The sequence below is a fragment of the Rhineura floridana genome, chromosome 18 (assembly GCF_030035675.1).
Source record: "Rhineura floridana isolate rRhiFlo1 chromosome 18, rRhiFlo1.hap2, whole genome shotgun sequence".
NCBI lineage: Eukaryota > Metazoa > Chordata > Lepidosauria > Squamata > Rhineuridae > Rhineura > Rhineura floridana.
Window position 1 is genome coordinate 17604255 of NC_084497.1, and position 23091 is coordinate 17627345.

The 23091-nt window shown below is 45.7% G+C and overlaps 1 protein-coding gene across 8 annotated transcripts in view; it reads left to right on the forward strand.

Moving 5' to 3' along the window:
* VPS13D (vacuolar protein sorting 13 homolog D) overlaps positions 1 to 23091 on the forward strand; it is a 191541-nt gene that overhangs the window by 90083 nt on the left and 78367 nt on the right. For all 8 annotated transcript variants that reach the window (XM_061602192.1, XM_061602194.1, XM_061602191.1 and 5 more), the window contains 9 exons: positions 658 to 808; positions 5138 to 5348; positions 6157 to 6404; positions 8688 to 8879; positions 11003 to 11129; positions 14667 to 14809; positions 16618 to 16748; positions 20211 to 20386; positions 22678 to 22801. In XM_061602192.1, coding sequence (XP_061458176.1) covers positions 658 to 808; positions 5138 to 5348; positions 6157 to 6404; positions 8688 to 8879; positions 11003 to 11129; positions 14667 to 14809; positions 16618 to 16748; positions 20211 to 20386; positions 22678 to 22801 — 1503 coding nt within the window. The remainder of the gene's footprint in view (positions 1 to 657; positions 809 to 5137; positions 5349 to 6156; positions 6405 to 8687; positions 8880 to 11002; positions 11130 to 14666; positions 14810 to 16617; positions 16749 to 20210; positions 20387 to 22677; positions 22802 to 23091) is intronic.

Sequence of the window (23091 nt, forward strand, 5' to 3'; positions counted from 1 at the left end):
AGACGTCACCCTAAGAATTGGAAACGACTCGCGCTACAAGTGCGGGGACACCTTTACCTTTACCTTAAAACAAATTACAATCACATGAATAGGGTGCATCTTAAAAATATACATTTTAGATGTCAAAAGACTAGGATAAAGAGGTGCTTCTTCTTCAGCATGAGATAAAGCTGTATAGTGAAGGTGCCAGATTGACCTGTGTGTGTTTGTGTGTAAGTTCTGCAACCCAGAGCTGCCACAGACAATGCCCTCTCCTGGGCCACCACCACTGCCCCTTGAACTTTGGAAGGCTACCAAGAAGAGTCCTTCTGCTGATCTTAACACCCAAAGGGGTCTGTAGGAAGGAGATGGTCCTAATACGAGTGCCTTGGGGCCCAGAAGCAAGCTGTGGTATAGCTCTGTGGCACATGGGCAGAGTTGACCACCAGTTCATTTCCAAAGGCGATTATGGTCAGGAAATAGTAAAATTCTCATAGAACACGATTATCAGGCCAGCTTTGACAGGCGAGGTCCATTTTGGTTGTTTAACAAAAGACGCTAGTGTGCATCTCAGTAAAAGAAATCTACACTTAAATGCCCATTATTGCAGCAGAATTGGGTGCTGTGTCTGCAGACATATTTCATTTGTTAAATTAAAAAAAAATGGTTTTTTTTTAGTTTTCTTCATTGCCTCCGGTTCGAGTGGTGTTTGCTGTGACCATGGAAGGCAGCGCTCGGAAAGTGATAACTGTGCGCTCAGCCCTGATAGTGAAAAACAAGCTGGAGACGCCTATGGAACTCCGCTTAGACAGCCCTTCAGCTCCTGACAGTAAGCATGTTTCATCGTTTTAAGGCCCAGCTGAGCTACAGTGTCCCAGGCAGAATCCCTTTCCACTTCCTTTCTGGATTCTAACTGCTGATTACTTACTAGGAGTGTAAGATAGCTATGCTCAAGGAATCCCCTCTCCAACCCACGAGAGGCCATAGTTCAGTGGTAGAGCATTCGCTTTGCATGCAGAAGGGCCCAGCTGCAATCCCTGGCACTCCCACGTAAAACTAGGAATGCTCCCTGCCTGAAAACCTTGGAGAGCCTCTGCCAATCAGTGTCGACAATACTGACCTAGACAGACAAATTGGTCTGACTCTATATAAGGTATATTCCCAGGCTCCTGTTTGGGAAGGGTCATAGCTCAGTAGCAGAGCATCAGCTTGGCACGCAAAAGGCCCCAGGATTCAGTGCCTGGCATCCCAGGTAGGGCTGGAAATGTCCCCTGCCTGAAACCCCAGAGACCTGCTGCCAGTCAGAATAGACAATACCAAGCTAGATGCTTGGACACAGTATAAGGCTACCCTATATTCCTATGAGGCCTGCCTAAACCCTACACAGTGGAAGTAGTGCAATCCTATGCACAGTTACCATGGAGTAAGCCCCACTGAGCATTGTGGGTCTTAATTCTGAGTAAGCATGCATAGGTTTGCACTTCTGTAGGCTGACAAACTTAGTAGCTTAGGCTTTTGTGGGCCAGCATCCGATTTGTCAGGGACATGAAATGTCGTCTTCCGTTTGAAAGAGAGAGAGAGATGCAGGCAGATACAGACAGAAGAGAAAAGGTGTGTCTATGGGTGGGAGAAGCGGGAGGGGAGATAGTATTACCAAGTGAGGGCAGAAGGCCCAGCAGTGGAAGAGAAAAGGGAGACCGATTGCAGCGCAGAGCTCAAATGCAACGAGATCTAGAATAAGGGTAAACGTTCAGTCTGTGAGTTTGACTCGCTCTCAGACTAGTGATGGGACAGGCAAAGCAAGGTGAGTAGAGCTGATGAACTCCTAAAGGCAGACCGGTTCTTTTCCATAGCGAGCTAGCTACTCCCAGTCTCTGTTTAGCTCAGGTCTGCTACTGACGAATTTGCACATGAATTTGCGTTTAGCAGCTACATGCTGGAGTCTTTCCTTGAAACTTTTTTTGCTGAGCTTTTAAGTAATTGCTGGGGGTTGCATTCAGCTAAATCCTGTTCAGAGTAGGCCTGTTGAAATTAATGGACCTAAGTTAGCGATGTTCATTAACTTCGATGGGTCTACTCTGAGTAGCGCTAGCATACACCACTGAAGGACTAAGGATAATTTAAAAATATTTTTTAAAAATGAAGGACAGGGCCTTGCACCAATGGTAACTGTCTTGCATGCAGAAGGCCCAAGTTCAGTCCTCGGTATCTCCAGATAAGGCTGGGGATGTCCCCCATCTAAAACCTGGAGAGCTGCTGCCAATCAGTGCAGGCAATACTGAACTAGGTGGACCAATGGTCTGACTCAGTATAAGGCAACTTCTGCATTCCTTCCTAAAATATTGCGTATCATTTATTTATTTTTTATTTTTTATTTAATTTAATTTCTATACCGCCCAGAGCCAAAAGGCTCTCTGGGCGGTGTACATAAGAGTAAAACAGCAACATAAAATACAAAAACATAGAAATAAATAGCAAACTCAACAGAACAAATAATTAAATAGCATTAAAATACAATAAAATACAATTAAAGTGTAGTTAAAACAAGCAACGACTCACATACATACACACACAAATCTCATTCACACCACACAGCATACATCCGGCGACAATGTCCCATGCCGAAGACTCTCCTCGCACAGTGCAGCGGCAATGATGAAATAAGCTGGGACCTGGTCCTGCAGGGCGTGGCAGCTGTTAATAGCAGCAGTCCAGCAGGAAGGGTGGTGGTGGTGACAGCCAGGGGAAGCAGCGCAGCAGCAGCAGCAGCAGATGACGAGGGGCTCTCCTTCCCTGGCAGCGCAATGTTCCTCTTCCTGCAGGCAGAAGGTCTCCCAGGCCTCTCAGCCAGCCAGCCTATATATCCCTCCAAGGAGGGACAGGTGGAAAAGGTTAGCCACAGCTGGCTGAGTACCTGGGACCCGGTCCTGCAGGGCGTGGCAGCTGTTAATAGCATAAGCGTATGTGGTTGTTCGTTCATCTCCATTTGCCGCCATTGGAAAGGAAACATGTATCTGTAGTTCAGAAAAAAGTGTCACTTCCTTGCAACCCTAGATATGCATTTTTTTCTTTCCACTTTTCTCTTTCCGATGCACACAAAGGGATTCGTTGAAGAGCTCCTAGGGTTTTTAACTTGACTTATCTCCTCTTGGAGGATGGCCTGGCCTCAGTTTGGCACCTATTCAGAAAAGATAGTGCCTTATTCTTCACAATGGATTGTGTTCAACTAACTCCTACTCAGAGTAGATCCAATGAAATTAATGAACCTACGCTAGTCATGTCTGTTAACTTCAATGGGTCTACTTTGAGTAGGACTAATGTTGGATATAACCTAATATATATATATATTCATTACATTGAGAGCCAGTGTGGTGTAGTGGTTAAGGTGTTGGACTGCGACCTGGGAGACCAGGGCTTGATTCCCCACACAGCCATGAAGCTCACTGGGTCACCTTGGGCCAGTCACCGCCTCTCAGCCTCGTGAAAACCCTCTTCATAGGGTCGCCATAAGTCGGAATCGACTTGAAGGCAGTACGTACACATTCATTACATCAATATTTTTCAGTTCCACCAAGGAACTTAAGGCAGCATTCATGATTTTCCTCGTTCTATTTTAATCTCACAGCCACCGTGTTTTAAGCCAGGCAGGAGGGGGGTCCAAGGGCAAATCCCGTGTTGGGACGGTTTGTCATGGGATGGGACTAAAGTCCGTTCAGTCCATTTTCTTTGTGAGTTTTTCAAAGGATCCTTAAAAACCTGCACAGGATTTATTTAAATGCAAAAATTAAGAGAGACAGGAGGTGATCTAAGTTGTGAGGCCTTACGACTGTGTCTGAGGGTTGCCTGCCTGCTATCTTTTTTGTTCGTAATAAGTAATTTTAAGAGCTGCTAGCTCATGTGCAGAGGTCTTGCCGCCGCAAGCACTGAAATCAAAGTAGAAAAAACCTATCAGTTGCCCACTGACGTTGTGTGGCTATATGGGGGGGGGGGTGCTCCTCGGTTGGTGGAGGTAGCTTCTCCTATGGGCTCTGGAGGATACCAGAGGAAGGCCTTTGCAAATCATCTTTACCTCGTGGAAGTGGGAGAAGTGAGCAAAGTGAAGCCTCTGGTCTGATGTGTTCCAGCAGCGCTGTAACTGCATTGAAGCTTTCATTGCCTTTGATGCAGCAAAGACCACCATGAGCAGCAAAGATCGGGCTGCCACGGAGCAACCTGAGGCTCCAGAGTGAGAGCCTGAGCAAGGGGAGCCGACAGCACTGCCCTGCATTTTGGGTCCCAGGCCAAAGCAAGCCGCCGAGGCAGGGATGGGAACGGGGAGGTCAGATTCCTCACCCAAGTGGTGGCAAGGCCAGCGTGGTGGTTAGAGTGCTCAGCTAGGACCTGGGAAGCCGGGGTTCAAATCCACACTCAGCCATGGAGCTTACTGGGTGACCTTGGGCCAGTCACTGCCTCTCAGCCTAACCTACCTCATAGGCTTGTTGTGGGGATTACATGAGAGGGAGAACCGCGTGCACCCCCTTGAGCTCCTTGGAGAAAACGGTGGGATATAAATTAACCAGCTAACTGAAAGCAGTGAAACTCCACTTGCCCTAGGTTGCAGAAAAAGTAAGCGGCACAACCCTGGTTCTACTTGCAGCCCTTAAATGGGGGTGTGTGTCCTTTCTCCAGAGTGCACTCATTCCACTGAGAAAATTTGTACTGCTGCTATGGAGCACATTTTTGGACGAGAGTTAAGAAGAACTTGTTTCTCTTTGAGAAAGGGTTTGTTCTGACAAAATGAGCATAAGAAGAGCTCTACTGAATCGGGCCAAAACTCCACCTGGTCTCGCATTCTGTTCTTACAGTGGCTAACCGGATGCCCATTGTGGGAATCCCACAGGCGGGGCCTGAGCACCAGAGCATTCTCCCCACTTGCAGTTCCCAGCAGTTGACATCCCTCTGACAGCAGAGGTACACGGTAGCCATTGTGGCTGGTAGCAACTGATAGCCTTCTCCTCCATGAATTTGTCTAACCCTCTTTCAAAGCCATCCAGATTGGTGGCTGATACTGCCTCTTGTGGCAGGCAGTTCCAGAGTTTAACTCTGCACCGTGCGCAGAAGTGCTTTCTTTGTCTGTCCTGAATCTAATGTCTTTTCCTTGTTTCTCACTTGGTTGCAGAACCTGTAGTGCTGCCGGCAGTGATGCCTGGGGATTCCTTTGCTGTTCCCCTGCATCTGACATCCTGGAGGCTTCAGGCCAGGCCAAAGGGGATGGGGGTCTTCTTCTGCAAGTCTCCAATCCACTGGACGAACGTGCAGAAGACCTCGGAGGTCAGCAGCAGCAAACGAGAGTGCCACGCGATGGAGTCTGAAAACAGCCGTTTCTTCAGGTGATTTGAGTCTTGGGAAGGAGGTTGTGCTGGCAGAAGGGATTTTAGAACGGAGCAAGGATGAAATGTCTTGTCTTTGAGACCTTTCTGAAGCTTTGTTGCTGTGATTTGCTGTAGCACCCAGATGGGGAACCTTTGCTCCTTCAGATGTTGCTGGACGACAGCTCCCATCAGCCCCAGGAAGCATGGCCAATGGGCAGGTATGATGGGAGTTGTAGTTCAGCAACATGTGGAGGGCCACAGGTTCCCCACACCTGTTGTAGCACAAGGGAAGGTAATGCGACTGAGGCCCCATCTACACTCTACATTTAAAGCAGTATAATACCACTTCAAACAGCCATGGCTTTCCCCCAAAGAATCCTGGGGGCTGTAGTTTATTAAGGGTGCTGAGAGTTGTCTGGAGATCCCTGTGCACCTAACAGAGCTACAGTGTCCTGGGAAAAGGGATTGATTGTTAAAACCCACTCTGGGTTTCAGACCTGGGACCCACCTTAAACCCAACTACTCATTTGGGGACACGTTTCTTATATATATATGTGTATTTGGCATGTTTTTTTCCATATACTTGTACAGCATTGTGACCTGGATCAGGCTGTGACCTGGATATGGGTCCAGAAGCATCAAGGTGTAATAGTTAGAATAATAAGGGCGGTTGCTTCATGGGGAGGCCAGGGAGAGAAATGAGCGAAGACATGAGCAATTTGGTGCTAAGAAGCTAGACTGGCTATGTTGCAGCTGCAAAAGTTCAAGCCGTGCAATTTGGCTTCATGGTGTTTGTTCACGTGCCTCTGTCTCCCTTTTTCTCTAGGTTTTGTGTCGCTATAAAGAAAGAGAATTATCCAGATTACATGCCCTCCAGCATATTCTCTGACAGCGCTAAGCAGATCTTCAGGCAGCCTGGGCACACCATTTATCTCTTGCCGACTGTGGTGATCTGTAACCTGTTGCCTTGCGAACTGGAGTTCTATGTTAAAGGGGTGCCAATTAATGGGGCACTGAAACCTGGCAAAGAGGCAGTGTTGCATACAGCGGACACTTCACAGAACATTGAGCTTGGTAAGGCTAAACTGCATCCTGTAGTTATGCTCGGGGGAGCCCTGTGTTATACAGAAGTACAGGGGGGAAAACTTAAATCTGGGTTGCAGAACCTGTGGCCATCCAGATTTTACTACACTACAACTTCCATCATCCCTGACCGTTTGCCACAATGGCTATGCTCTACCTCCCTGGTCAGAGGCAGTAAACCTTCTGAATATCAGTTACTGGAAACCACAGGAGGGGGAAATTGCTGTTGCGCTCAGGTCCTGCTTGCAGACTTCCCATAGGCAACTGGTTAGCTACTTGTGAGAGCAGGGTGCTGAATTACATGGGCCTTTGCCCTGATCCACAGGGCACTTCTTATGCTCTTGTCATGTTCTTCTTCTTCTTATTATTTATTGAATTTCTATACCGCCCGACTAGCATAGCTCTCTGGGCGGTGTACAACAGAAAAGTATAAGTATACACAATAAAAATCCTATAATTCAGTATAAAACATGTAAATAGAGATCCACAAATCTAAAATCAATTTAAACATATTTAAAAATTAAAAGACTAAAATGCCTGAGAATAGAGAAAGGTTTTAACTTGGCACCGAAAGGATAACAACGTCGGCGCCAAGCGCACCTCATCGGGAAGACTATTCCACAGTTCGGGGGCCACCACTGAGAAGGCCCTAGTTCTTGTTACCATCCTCCGAGCCTCCCTATGAGTCAGAACTCGGAGGAGGGCCTTCGATGTTGAACGTAGTATACGGGCAGGTTCATATCGGGAGAGGCGTTCCAGCAGGTATTGTGGTCCCGCGCCATATATGTTCTCATTGATTAATTTAAATATTTTAAACTGCACTTGCATAGAAAATATACCAAGACGGTGAGAAACATTAAAAGCCGCTATCATGGAATCATAACAGTCAAAACGTCAGTGACGTATCAGTGAAACCTGGTTGGTTAAAAAAGAAAAAAAAACCTTCCCAAAGGCCTGTGTGAACGATGCAGTTTTTAAAAAAGACGTCTGAAAGAGAATAGGGACGATGCCTTCCAAACTTGTATTGACAGAGAGTTCGGCATGGGAGGGACTAGGGTTGATGGGAGTTGGAGTCTGGCAACATCTGGAGGGCTGCAGGTTCCCCATTGCAGTTCTTTAAAAAAGCAAAATCAAATGGGCGGGAAAACAACAACAGAACAGCCCACTGAGGACTGAACAGGTTTAGTAGCCAGAAGTTGTCGACGTCACTTTTTTTTCACTTGGGGGAAAAAAATGGAGAAAAGGGGCAGGGAGAGGAGAGGGGAAAGGTCTGAGGACCATGGCTGGTTTCAGCATAACCTCAACAGGAGTACTCTTGTAGCACATCCCATCTTACAAAGGTGTGGACGGTTTGATTTGGGGAAAGTGGCAATGGGTGTGCTCCACTAGACGGCAGTTGTGTGGTTCCATCGATCAGAAGAATAGCTATGAATTCTAGTTTCAATGTGAATACCACACATACACTTCTTCCATCCTCACTTGACATCCACTTTTGGGGGCAGATTTTGCCTGCCGTGTTTGTGCGATCTATTCAACGGTCTCATAAGCAGTGCAAAGACATGAATGTAATCTTGCTGTGTTGAGGCATTTTTTTAAAAAAATTAAGATCTCTAAAATTAAGATTTTAGGTCTGCTCTACCTGCTGTACTGGTACCTGTGGTTTCATCTCATCTAGTTTTATATTGCGATTGCTTTAGTCTGCTTTTTATTAGTTTAAAATGTGGAGTGTTTTGGAGTTGTATTGTTAACCACCCAGGGAACATTGACTTTTCGGCAGTATGCATAAGTTAATACATAATGTATTTTATTATTATCAGCACTGAGAAAGGGATCAACATTAATTTGGCTGCCTGGCTTATTTATTCAATTTCTTTCCAGCCATTCACCATAAGGTCCCAGGGCGGGTTACAACAACAGAATATACAAAGCAAATAAAACAGAGTGATAAAACACCTAAAATGGTTCCAAATGGACAGAGCAATGTAAATGTATGATACAAAATAAATATCGATGTCCAAAGTTCTTTGGGAGAAGCCATGATAGTTTTTTTGAAGTAGCTTTAAGAATTATCATTTGGATGTAATAGCGATGACCTGGATTCAAATTCTGCTAATGAAATTTGAATTGCCTGTAAGGAGAGTGTGTAATCCGTTTTCAGATCTGGGTTTCTTATGTGGCTCTCCAGTCACCAAAAAAGTGCCCCTAGCTCAGGTAAACGGTGCCATGTAAGAGCAGTCAACAAGAGAGCACAACTTTTTTTCTTTCAAATTTCAGGAGTCTCCCTCGAAAACTTTCCACAGTGCAAGGAGCTTTTAATACCTCCTGGAACACAAAACTATATAGTGCGGATGCGAATGTACGACATTAACAAGCGGCAATTGAATCTCACTATAAGGATTGTGTGTCGAGCTGAAGGGTCCTTGAAGATATTTATTTCAGCACCATATTGGCTCATCAACAAAACAGGTAAATCTAACTTAACTTCTTACAATTGGCTGCTTACCTGAAAATGAGAGCTCTGACTAGGTTAGGTTTATTGAATTTATATCTTGCTTCCCACTACAAAAAGAGTCCCGAAGCAATTTGCAACCACACTAAAAGATACATTCATCAAAATGGAATAGCACACAATACAATGCAATCAAAACACAATAGCACATAAAAATAATCTGAATCCAGTCATTGGTGCCGCCCAGCTGCCTAGGAAAACAGTAACGTCTGTGCCTGGTACTGTGAAACGATCTCAAAGTTGGTGGGCCTCCCTGGGGAGAGCCACTGTGTACAGTTCTGGTCGCCTCATCTCAAAAAGGATATTATAGAGTTGGAAAAGGTTCAGAGGAGGGCAACCAGAATGATCAAGGGGATGGAGCGACTCCCTTACGAGGAAAGGTTGCAGCATTGGGGGCTTTTTAGTTGAGAGAAAAGGCGGGTCAGAGGAGACATGATAGAAGTGTATAAAATTATGCATGGCATTGAGAAAGTGGATAGAGAAAAGTTCTTCTCCCTCTCTCATAATACTAGAACTCGTGGACATTCCAAGAAGCTGACTGTTGGAAGATTCAGGACAGACAAAAGGAAGTACTTCTTTACTCAGCGCATAGTTAAACTATGGAATTTGCTCCCACAAGATGCAGTAATGGCCACCAGCTTGGATGGCTTTAAAAGAAGATTAGACAAATTCATGGAGGACAGGGCTATCAATGGCTACTAGCCATGGTGGCTGTGCTCTGCCACCCTAGTCAGAGGCAGCATGCTTCTGAAAACCAGTTGCCGGAAGCCTCAGGAGGGGAGAGTGTTCTTGTACTCGGGTCCTGCTTGCGGGCTTCCCCCAGGCACCTGGTTGGCCACTGTGAGAACAGGATGCTGGACTAGATGGGCCACTGGCCTGATCCAGCAGGCTCTTCTTATGTTCATAGATGGGAAGCCACTACAGAAAAGACCCATTCTGTCCTTACATTGGATGGGGCACCCAGAGAAAAGCCTCAGGTGACGTCCGCAGCCCCCGAGCATGTTTATCTGAAGAAAGCACTAAGTTCATATACCCTCAAGTGCAACCTGTAGCATTAAGAGAATTGATGATGCTAAGAATGTCCACCATCAAAGAACAGATATCAGTTTGCAAACTGTAGCTAATGCAGAACTCAGTGGCCAGATTCTTGACCGGAGGAAGTCTGTCTGATCCTATAACGCTGATTCTGGACCCACTACACTGGCTGCCAGTTCATTTCCCGGTCCAATTCAGAGTGCTGGTTTTGACCTATAAAGCCTTATATGGCTCAGGACCCCAATCCCTTAGAGACCACCTCTCCCAATATGAATCAACCAGGACCCTGTGTTCATCATCTCAGACCCTTCTTCATGTGTCCCATCCAAGGGAGGTTGGGAGGATGGCAACACGAGAGCCGGCCTTTTCAGTGGTGGCTCCGTGATTGTGGAATGCTCTTCCCAGATAGATTTGGCGTGCCTCATCTCTATCAGTCTTTAGGTGCCAGGTGAAAAGATTGTTATTCACCTAGGCATTTTGCTCCAAATTGCTGCTCATCTTTGAGTTGGGTGGTGTTGGATGAGCGCTTTTAGTTAATAGTGTGTTTGGTGGGTTTTTTATTTTAATCTCTGTTATATTTTAAGTGCTTTTATGTATTTTAGATGCTTTCAAAAATTGTAAGTCGCCATGAGACTAAACTTCTTGTAGTAAGCAATAAATATCATCTAAATGTTATGTGCAACTGCATTGCATGCTGTTCCGTGTGTGTCGAGGTAGCTACAGCAGGTTTTTGTTTTTAAGTTTTCCCCATTTTTTTTCTGGGAAAAATGGGAAAACTCCACATTTCTCTGGGTTATCCCCCCCCCCCCGGGCCTCCACATCTCTAAATATGCCTGCCTTTGAAAAGGTGGGTATATCTGTTGCGTAAGCGGGTTGTTTTTTTTTGTACCGTGTCAGGTAAAAGGAATTTGTTTTAAAAACAATGTTGAAATGATAAGTTCAGAATAAGGGAGTCCATCAAGTGCTTGAATTAGGCAGTTGACTGTGCGTCGAAGTGCAACTACAGGTTCAAAAGCCAACTTTTATCCTCTCTTGTTTGTTTAAGGGTTGCCGCTGATCTTTAGACAAGACAATGCCAAGATCGATGCGGCAGCGCAGTTTGAGGAGCACGAGCTTGCCCGGAGCCTGAGCCCTCTCCTCTTCTGTTACGCCGACAAAGAACAACCTAACCTGTAAGCTTCAGTGACGGCGGATGGGCCGCTGCAAGAAAACTGTGCATTAGCACAATAACGTCTCAAACTGGTCAAGGCAGTAGGCGGATTAGAGAATTGGTTCCGTGATGAATGAAATGCGACTGTGTGTTTGATTGGCTTATTACAGAAGCAATAAAAAATGGGCTCAGGACACCCTGCAGAGAGAGAGGCAACTGAGAGGGTCTTGTTCTCCAAATTTCCCACTGGGAATCTTTTTTTGTAGAGGAAATGACTCCCAACACACACACCACACACACAAGCTTAATCTCTTCCAGTTTATCTAGAGTAAATGGGCAATTCTGCTGCTACTGCGTGAATTAAATTGGTTTCATATAAAAGCTTCAGTCAGATTTCCCAAGGAAAGAAAAACAGCTCTTTGCAAACTGTTATGTGAGGGTCTCTCCCCCCACCCCACCGGGAATCAGTGTAGATTATTTATATATGCATTTTTCTATTTATTTCATACCTTTCCTCCAAAGTGTTCAAGGTGGGGGTGACATACACTTGTCTCCCCCTCCTGACAGCCCTCTGAGCTGGGTTAAGCCGAGAGAGTGAATGGCTGGCCTAAGGTTAACCAGCGAGTTTCATGGTTTTAGTCTGACTCTCTAGCCACAGTGCCAGGTGTTGGCATTCTTGTTAGCACAATATGGTGGCTAAAGCAGAGGCAGCCAAGGAGGTGCCTTCCAGATGTTACTGGATTGCCGCTCCCACAATCCCAGACTGTGAGCCATGTCGGCTGGGGCTTGTGCAAGTTGGGAGTCTACCAACATCTGGAGAGAACTACATTGGCCATACCTGGGTCAAAGTGATGGACTAGGACTTTTAGGCCTCTGCTGGAACAGTCTATCTAGATCAGCATCATCTTTCAAACAGTGGACATCTAGATATATAATAGTGCAGAAAACAATAGTTCTCCCCCATTGTTTGTCTCCTAGTATAATGCATGGAGGACTTCTTCAGCTAATAGCTATTAGTGGCTTCTACTCCATGAATTCGTCCAATTCCTCTTTTAAAGTTACCTATGATCAGGGCCATCTCTACTGCTTTGGTGTTCTGGTCCAATGCCAGATCCCATGGAGAATGCATCAAGGCAAGGCCGGACCCCAGACAGCTCCAGATGAGCAACTTGCTCCGACAAAGGTGGGGAGCAGACTGAGGCCTTTCATGTCCCTCTCTGCAGGCTACCTCCTCCAGGCTCCACCCCCTTGTAGACAACTCCAAAGCCTTAAAGGGCTAGCCCTCTGGCCTGAAGACAGGCACTCCTCCGTTCCTTATCTTCCCTCCTAGTGTGCTCTGGTGATGTGCCGTGGGAGGTACTGGTTATTCAGGAACCCGTGCTGGTCTAGCTTCTGGTGCGCTGGCAGGAGCTCTTGTCCAGGAGCCTCGGGTGCAATGGTTAGCTCTGAGCCCTGACTCTGGTGCCCCTGCAGCTTCTAACTCAGTGTCCCGGTCACTACTGGATGCCGAGGTCATGACAACTCTCAAACGTCACTTTGATCTAAATGTAATTGCAGCTAGTTAGGTTTAAGAGCTACAGCAGAGCCAAGAGGTTGCTACAGAACTACTTCCTTGAGGTGTTACTTCCTTGGCTTAGTGCTAACAGGTAGTGCTTCATCCATCTTTTGCAGATGTGCTTAACCTACCTGGCTCCTTGTCTCAAAGGTGGCCGTACTTCATTACTAGGGCCCCCTCGTTTGTGAAGAGAGTACATCATGTGTGAAGCAGCCCAAAGAGAGCTGATGTTTTGGGGTTGTAGCCGACTAAATCCTACTCAGAGTAGACACACTGAAATTATCGGAGCTAAGTTAGTTGTGTTCATTAACTTCAATGGGCCAATGTCTGCGTTGAACTTTCCGAAGAATTGTTGCTTGCCCATTTGTTTTCAGGGTTTGAGTTTCCAACTTCTGCTAGGTAGTAAAGCAGTAGTTGTTTTGGGGAATGCAAAATGTATTTCATGATAAACTAACGGGGGATAGAAAGGAAGGGGATAAGAGAGGAAAGCTGGCGTAGGAGGCAGAAGGGAATGTTAAAAGGATCCAAGAGGAGGAATAAGAGAAACTGGCAGTTTGGGGGGGGGGGCGGATGGGGAAATTAGGTACGAGTTGCGTGTGAAAGGAGAATGGGAAAAGAAATGACTAGAGATGAGTATAAATAGTTTGAGAGGCATGTGGGGGATGGGAAGGGACACAGAAACACACATATACTTAGATTCTCTGGATCTGCCTGAAATGGGGTGTGTGTGTGAGTTGCAATACCTCCATAGCAAATAGCTGTACTTAGCTTGAGGAAATCTGAGCTGTGGAACTCCTTGCCACAAGGAAACACGCTGTGGCAAGGAATTTAGCGGTTTCCAAAGACGGATTCAGTATCAGTAGAAAATGTCAGTAATTGCCAACTAATTATGCCAGACTCTGCCATTCCATCTGCTGCAACTTTGTGACTAGTGTACTCCTCAGTGATCTTCAGCGGTCCCGACAGGGCCTTCGGGGTGGAAAGTCCGAGGATCCCTGTTGTAAGGGGCTATGTAGTGTGGGCTTCATTGCCAGTGACTAAGCTGTCTCTTCATCTTTGCCTTTGGGAGATTTTTATGTAATATGGCGTGCCTCTGTTTTATGTATGAGTCAGAAAGATATGCACTGTCCCCTGTCTTTGGCACTCTTGAAAATACGGAAATCGTAAGGAAAAGAACAATCAATATCACAATAAGGTTCTGCCAATAGTTGCTTTCTCTGATCTGTCCCTATAATTGCGTTGTTGATTTCTGTTGTGCACATGTTTCCCCCACTCCACCCCTGGATACCTTGTAAATTAAAAAGGAGTATATATATGATTTAGCTGTAAACTTTGTAAATAAGAATATTCAATTTTATATATAGTATCATGCCCAAAGATCCTCCGTGGTGCAGAGTGGTAAGCGGTGGTAACACAGCCGAAGCTCTGCTCACAGCCAGAGTTCGATTCCAACGGAAGGAGGAAGTCGAATCTCCGGTAAAAGGGGTCGAGGTCCACTCAGCCTTCCATCCATCCGTGGTCGGTAAAATGAGTACCCGGCACATATTTGGGGGTAAAGAAAGGCCGGGGATGGAACTGGCAATCCCACCCCATATATACGGTCTGCCTAGTAAACGTCGCAAGACGTCACCCTAAGAGTCGGAAACGACTCGCACTACAAGTGCGGGGACACCTTTACCTTTATCATGCCCAAGAACCGTGAGTTAAGTGGCTGGTGGTAGTGTTTACAATCTTTGAATTTTGATACTTCCGTATTTGCTTTTTGTTTTTTTGTGGATGCAAACAAAACCTGAGAAGGAAAAAAGGAGGTCAATGAGATATTTCAGTATTCTTTTTTAAAAAAAGTTTGCCTGTTTTATAGATTCTGAAGGCTCATCTGAAAGCAACAGCTTAGCTTCATATGCCGCCCTGGGCTCCTGCTGGGAGAAAGGGCAGGATATAAATCTAATAAATAAATAAAAATTTAGGTTGCTAAATTACAATGTGTTGTTTTCCTTGCTGTAGTTGCACAATGAGAGTTGGAAGAGGGATCCACCCTGAAGGTATGCCCGGCTGGTGCCAGGGCTTCTCGCTGGACGGAGGCAGTGGCGTCAGAGCCCTTAAAGTTATCCAACAAGGAAACCGACCGGGCCTTATCTATAATATCGGTAAGAATCTGTATAGATAATAATTGAAGTCATAATGTTGAACAATTCATATGCTTGTTTATTGATAACCAGATTTTCTTTTTAACTAAGACTGACTTCTAAAGCAGCTTACAACAATCACAGAATTAAAGAGACAGTAGTCTGGTTTGGATGCTGTGCTAAACTGTGGTTTATTAGCTTCCGTGAATATCAGGCTTGTGCCCTCCCCTTCCTACGGTGTGGTTACAAACAGGAAGCTTTCACTTCCATTTTCAATTAACCATGGTTTATAGTTGGTCAGAATCTGAAATTCTGGTTAATGGTAATTATGGTTTAGGGAATCAAGCCAGGAGTGTAAACCATGATTTGAAGTTTGCTTATTCCACTAAACTCTTAGTTAAGAACCACAGTTTGTCTGGATTCAAACATAATGGGTGCCTTTGAATGTCACGCTTAGCTAAACCATGGCTTAGTGCAAACTGGCTCTTGAAAAGGGATTGTGGCCGCTTTGCTCCTTCCTGGTTGTCTACATTTGGCATAGTGTGTCATCCCAACCAGGGTTGTGGTGAAGGTCTGTTCCATAGCCAAAGTTTGTCCTGTGGCTACAGGTTGTGGTTAAGAAGGAGAGACCTTAACCAGAAACCTTGATTTGGACAACACACTAAAGCCACATGCTGGCTTAGCTGCCATCCCTCATTGGCCTAAAAAGCCGAAGGAGGAACAAAGTGGGTGCAAGATCCTCTGCGAGAGACAGCTTGTTGTACTAAGCTGCACCATGGTTTACCATGATGTGGAAATGAGGCAATGAGCAGTTTAGTTAAAACCAGAAGCAAAGCATCTGGTCTTCATGCAGCCATGCTGAAAGAGGAAAGGACAATGCCTGAGCATGAGACTCATGGCCAGTGACTCTGAACCACAGTTTAGCATTACATCGCAAGGACGCCAGTACCAGTACAACAGTCATGATCTTCCGCCTTGAACTCTTTTGGGAGGAAGGGTGGGATTTGAATTGAAAGGATGGTTCGATAAGCACAATAAGTAAATAAATCCAAAGCAACAAACCAATCAGCAACAACAAAAGTACAGAAAGAAGATTTAAGAGCAGAAGATAATTGGCTAAATCAGATTCCTTACTCGTTCCCAAACAGAATCAGCTCGTTAGGTGTTCTTTGCAAGAGCAAAAGGAAGGTTTTTGTGTGTGTGTGTGTGTGTGTGTGTGTGTGTGGTTTGGGGGGAGGGAAGGAAGATCCTTATCTTACCAGAAGAGCCTAAATGGTATACAGTGTCCTGTTAAACATGGCATGCTCATGAAAAAAGGCCACCTCTAGAATGTATTGTTCACTGAGGCTTTCCTGCTGCCATTTGGCGTAGATGGAGTTGGTAGTTGTGTTGTTCTGCCAAGCACTCTGTGCTGCTATTCCACCCCAATGCCCCAGAAGGCGGCATATAAGTATTTATAAATAATAAATAGATGGCATCTTCACTGTCAAACTGTGTTACGTCATAGTTGTCGAATATGCACGCTGCAACTAAAATTTTCCAGAAAGTTTGTTAAATCATAGTTCGTTAAACCGTGGTTGTAAGCATAGACAACAAAACAGGATCTGATCTGATGCTGGTTTGTAGTCTGAGATCAAACTACAGGAAGCTGTAATTTTACAAACCATGGAAATTTTCAGTTGTGGCACACAAGAGCGGCGAGTGAAGGGTGTGTGAGAATGCATAGGTCAGAGACAGGTGATCAAGAAATCAATAAAATGTCCACATTTACTTCTAAGATTTTTAGAGCTCCAGATATTTGTGTTCTAACTACCTGCATTTTTTCCTAGGTATTGATGTCAAGAAGGGTAGAGGTCGCTACATTGACACCTGTATGGTAACATTCGCCCCTCGCTACCTATTAGATAATAAATCCATGCACAAGCTTGCCTTTGCACAGCGGGCATTTGCCAGAGGACAGGTAAGAGAATTTATTCCCCTCCTAGCAGTTTTAGTATTGCTTCCTAAGTGTCTTTCAGCATCCTAAAGCAGCCTTGTAAATAAGCCCTCAAAAGTTACTAGCCTGCTGGGGTAAATTGGGAGGACAGCAAGCTCCACTCCACTTCCAGCAGCCCACTTGGTCTCTGTGCTGGATACAGAGCAGGGATGGAGCACCACATCCTTCCTCCACAAGTCCTTTCATTGCCTGCATGGAATTCCATGCGCTTAGCCTCGTGCTTGTAACCTATGGCTGCCCATGCTAGTGCTTCGATATAAGACTACCTCAAAGATGAGCGTCTTTGCTGTGTCACAGTCTTTTAGCCTTTAACCTTCATGGAGTAACTTTGTTCTCTAGAGGCCATTTTTGTCTGTGCTGTCAGCACAAGTGTGCTTGGCAATAGCAAAGCGCCTTGAGCCAAAAAAACCCACAAACATTCAGAGGAGATAGAATTTTTCAGAGCAGTATATGTTGGCCCCTTCTCCATGCATATTTATACAAAACAGTTTTTGGGGTATTTTTGGGCTCCAGTGTTTTTTTTGGTTTCCAGAAGGAAAATGGTAAGCGGTAACTGGCTAACATTTGAGGATGTTGTATGGGTGACAGTTGGTGACAATGTCCTAGAAGGACAACTCTGTAGGTCTACTTATGTGTAAATTGCATAATAAAAGTTCACCTGAGGCAGAAATTTGCCCTCAGGGCTTTTTGCTGGGGTATTTTTGGACCCCAGGTGTATTTTGTTTCTACAAGGAGAACAGTAAGTGGTAACTGGCTGAAATTTGGGGATGCTGTACGGGTGGCAGCTTCTGACAATGTCCTAAAAAGATATCCCTATTAGTCTACTTGTGTGCAAATTGCACAGTGAAAACTGCACCTGGGATCCAAAAGTACCCCACAAGTCTGCACTGTGCCATGGTCTTTTCCACAATAGATTAACTTGGCTTGCCCTCTGGAATAGCATTGCCTCTTTTTTGGAGAGTATATGGCAGCAGTGATAGTGGGCAGCCAACTCCCTTCCACTGAGTTTATACCAGCTTCAGCATGAACTCCTGAAAAATGCCCAGGATGAGGAGCTCTGATTGTTAGCAGCCAACTTCCTAGCTCCCTACATTGCTTTTATTCTGAAACGTATAAAACTTGTGAAATGGGTTACAAGTGCCACTGGCTGGTGTTCAGTCATACATGTGGTAAGCCAAGAAATGGGCAAGTAACTTTCATGATAAGAAGCTTGGGGATGGCGGAGGGCTCTTAGCTCTGAAGGCTCATAACCTAGATAAGATAAGAGAACGTAGTAAGTGGCAACAAGTGCAGTGCCGAGGATATTTTAATGCTTGCTTGCTTATTTATTTATTTAATATACCTATACAATGGAGGACAATCTATTGGGGCAAATGAGGCATTGCCCCACCAGTCACCGCCTGGTCTCAGCCAGTCCCCTCCTGCCTGCCTTCTTAATTTCATCCCGTTCAGGGGTTGATCCTTGCTGCCAGCTTTCTCCTCCATAGTCTCAGTGTTGTCCCTTGTAGAACTTAGTAGGGAGGAGGATGGGAACAAAATTAGAATTACTTGGCTCCACCTGTCAATGCTCTGGCTCCACCTACTTCTGGGCTCCCTGTTTTCCGCTCTGCCAGACCTCCAGTCTGTGTGCATCATTCTGAATAAAGTCCTCCCAAAGCATCTTACATCAAAACCATCATGCCAATAACATTACAATATAAAACTGAAACATTTAAATACTACAAGATTATAATTTCAGTCTGGTGTTTGTTTATAGATAGCATTTTTTCAAGGTCCGTTTAAAAGCTGACAGAGTAGGGGCCACTTGATTCTCTCTTGGGAGGGGATTCCACAAGCAAAGATCCATGACTAAAAAGGTTCCCTCTTTCGTGCCTGCCAATTTAATCTTTTTTGTTAGAGGACGTTTGATTACAGACCATTGTACCCAGTGAAGCAGCATATATCATTCCCATGGAAGGTGGGTGCATGCAGAAGTTTTTGACAAACGGTAGTAGGAAGCGGCATATAAGGCATGCAAGTCTTTTTAGGGAAGGTGGCAAGTCAAGGTCAGAATCCAATGAATGAGTTTCAAGAGTATGAAGAAGGGAGGTCAGGGCAAAGCTGGTCTCACCTTGCAAGCTGGACCAGTCACCTGCCGATTGCAGCCTCCGGTCGTGGGTCCTTGGCAGCAGGAGTCCTTCTCCGAGGTGAGGGGGTCCTCCGAAGGTGTTCTCTGTAGTGGTTGCTGGAGTATCATACGGCATGTTCAAATGGCAGGGTGATATAAGGTCTGTGCGAATGTCATTCATAGCCGTTTCCAAAGCACAAAGTTATATACAAGCAAAGTAAAGATAAAAATGCTACATTTTAGATAGGTAGGGGTTAGGATGTAGTAGTAGCGCTTGGCATGCACTTGTAAGCCCTTTCCCAGGATTTATGTTGGTATCTTCTGATACAGAGTCTATGGCTGGGGAGCGGGACAGAGCCCAGGCTCCTTCTGTGGATGGTAGTTGCACGTTCTCTGGATGCGTCTGAGCTGTCTGGATTCTCAGCTGTCTCAAGTCTCCAAGAGGTTTTTGGCTTCCACCTGTGGAAAAACTCACTGGGCTTGTCCGCAGCGCAGGTTTGCCTCTTGGCTTTGACCCCATTTGGCCTCCTCATGAGGCGGTTCTGTGAGCGCAAAGGGCCACCATCAAAAAGGTTCTGTCTTTTGTGCCTGCCAATTTAATACTGCTTAATGGCAGGCAGGGACTCCGAGGCTGATCTCAAGTCCTGGACAGGTTCACATGTGGTCCTTCAAATAACTGATTGCTTGCCTAATAAAGTTGCATTGTATTGGTCTGTATTAGATTTGCGGTAGGTGGGCGTTGCCTTCCTGAAGGAGATGAGAAATGCAGGTGGAATGTTGTATCTATTTTCAACAGCAAAAAGCCAAATAAAACGTTGGCTCCATAAACAGCTCCCTTCAGGGAATCCAGGGATGGGGGAACCTTTGGCCCTCCAGATGTTGCTGAATGACAGCTCCCATCAGCCCCAGCAAGCATAGCCAATGGCCAGGGATGATGGTGGCCGTTGTTACTCAAGAACATCTGGAGGGTTAGTTAATCACTGAAGTGTGGGAAATGCTAAAGATTAACCTGATACAGGCATTTCACGGAGAATAAATGTGGAGCTTGTGTTAGAATGATTGAAACTGCCTAGAATGGTGCAAACTGGTGAAGTTTTTTATAGTAGATACAAAGGAATTGAGTGCCTTGCCAGCCACGGGAAGAAAATGGGTGTATTGTTGTTGTTGCTGTTTTTGATTTAGTAACTTGTGACATTTAGGGACACCTTGTGTTGTTTGCATACATGTTGAAGGAAAACAATTGCTCATATTGGCCTTGTGCAAAATGGTTACATGTAAATACTGTTGGATAATTGATGTGTTTTACTGTGTTTTATCAGGGCACTTCCAATCCAGACGGCTACATCTCCACCCTCCCTGGTTCCAGCGTCGTCTTCCACTGGCCGCGCAATGATTACGACCAACTACTTTGTGTTCGGCTAATGGATGTTCCAAACTGCATTTGGTCTGGAGGTTTTGAAGTCAACAAGAACAACTCCTTCCATATCAACATGAGGTAGTTTCTAATATGTGGGTGAAGTCGCTTTAAGTGCTTTTAAAAAAAACATGCACAGGAAACCCCTTCTGTTCAGAAGCAAAGAAGTAGTTGTCTTTGCGCAAGACAGAATTTGGCAGAATCTTGGGAAAGGGCTTTGGCTCCGTGGCAGAACATCTGCTTTGTTTGCAGAAGGTCCCAAGTTCAGTCCCTGGCATCCCCAGGTAGGGCTGGGAGAGGACCTTGTCTGAAATTCTGGAGAAACACTGCCAGTCAGTGTAAGTACTCAGCTAGACTGACCAATGCTCTGACTCAATTATAAGGCTGCTTCCTATGTGCCTGTGATCCTAGAGACGAAGGGTATCCAGTGCTAATCCTACTCAGAGCAGACTCATTGGACATGGCTGACTTAGGTCTGTTAAATTCAGTTGGTGTACTCTGAGTATCCAGCTAAAGTCCTACTCAGAGTATACCCATTGTATCCAACTATCCAACCCCAAGAAATTGCTGTCTACGTATAGGCCCAGTTTATATGCTGGGATCTGCCATAGTTAATCATTTACCATGAACATGCCAATTTGGGCTGTTGAGATCCTCCCGTCTAAATGTACAGAGGAAACGAGCCATGATCTCTGGCTTAGCATTGCGCCCAGACTGGGGATTGTGGTTTGTTTTGCTCTCCGCAAACCATAATCTGTAGGTAAAGTTTGTTCTTGGTTTGCTTGAGAGAAAAAAGCCACAGTCCCTAGGTTGGACGTAGTGCTAAGCCAAGGAAAATGCTTTTTCTCCATCTCGGGTTCCCCTATCCACCCAGGAAGTCAGGGAAACTGCATGATAAAAACTCTAGCTTAGTGCCAGCCTTGCATACTCCCCCTCCAGTTCTTTCCTTGCCTTTGCCTGGGACAGCAGCGCATCAGAGCAGCTCCTTCTCTCGGTCATTCCCGAACTACTTCTCTGACCTCAAACATCAAAGCTCATTATTTCAGTGGTAGCACAGTTCGACTTTCAAGGTATTCACATCTACACCTACCTGGTTGACCTTCTCAGGTCTCCGCCAAGATCTCCATGGCCCATCAGTTGTGGGGGAACTGCCTGTCAGTGTCCTCCTTAAGTTTAGCATTGCCTTTGGTATGGAGGAGGAAGGGGACAGAAATCTAGCATTAGTTGGCTCTGCCTGCCAATGGCTCTGGCTTTCACCAGCCATTGGTCTCCCTGCCAGACTCCCTACCAGTCTCGATGGGCATCAGCCACCGCTGTAGCACACTGACTTTACTGCAAGCCCACGACTTTGTTACCGACAAGCAAAAGAGCCACCCCTCTTTGATCAGAAGTCTCCAGCACCTAAGATCTCTGCTGGACCCCAAGGCAGGTTTCCTCTTTCTCTCTTGTGCATGTGTGTGTGAGGGAGTTCAGAACCATTACTTCAAACCTCAGGTTCCCTCCTTTGCCACAAGCAAGTTGATCTCACGGTCCTCGTGTGCTTAGAAATTCTCCCCTGGGCTCATCTTCATTCCAGACCCCCTCCCCCAACAGCTGCTTCTCCCACATCTGCTATGCACTGCCTAGCCCTTGGACCAAAAATCCAGTTAATCCAATCACTGGATGTAACCCAGTTGTTCTGGTGGAAGATGAATCCCAACAGCCCAGCACATCAAAGGTACGCTCAGTGTTGCCGCAGACTTCCCGAGCTGTCAATTAGTGAACTCAGGGGAGTGGTCCCTCTTGTCAAAAGTGTTCCATAGCCGTCGGGGACACACAGGCTTCCCATTCCTGCACCTCATAATCTCCACAGAACACGGCAAACTCTCAGGTGTGTCACCAGATACCTCTTGCCCTGGGCAGTGAGATGGATATCTTGAATTCCATCAGGCTGAGGGGTCTCTTGTATGCCTTCTTCCAACACGCATCCCTCCTACCCAGCGTCCTCCAAAAGATCAGAGGACCACAGATATCCTGGCCACTGGGTGATAGCTGTGCGTGTATATTTCTCCCTCCTTCCCTGAGAGGGAGGCAAGGCCGCTAAATTAGACAAATCCATGTTTGTTATCCTGGTGCTAATTTTTGCAAGGTGCATGGATTCAAAGTTGACACACTTGACAATCATGCCTAGAATTGCTTTGGCCTCTGGTGTGCCAATATTGGGATGGGTTTGCAAGCATGTGAGAGCACTATTGATATCTAGTTCACAGAAACAAATAGGTACCTCCACCTGGATTTAAAACTTCAAGCTGTGAATCAAGCCCATGAGTTTGTCAAGGCGCTTTTCTGACTCGTGAAATCAACGGGACTGGTTGTATTTTAACCTTCTGCAGGGACACCCTTGGGAAATGCCACTTCTTACGAGTAGAGATCACTCTTAAGGGAGCTACATACCGTGTTTCGTTCAGTGACACCGATCAGTTACCACCTCCATTCCGCATAGACAACTTTTCTAAGGTAAACAGATCATCCTAGGGAGGTTCTGTGGGAAAAAATAATCTGTAACTCAAATACATGAATAGATGATTATAAAAATAAGTCACCAGAGGTTCTGGTGCAGAGAGGGGGGTAGTCTGATTGGTTAAGTATAGGAGTGTGCAGACCCCCCTGGGGGCCTTGGCCCCTGAATGACCCAAGGGCCATCCAACCTGGATCCAGTCCCTGATCAATTTAGGGGTGTGGGGCTAATGTGTAAATTAGGCTTTTTTAAACCTTCATTAAGCATACATTCAGAGGAGGTTTGATTC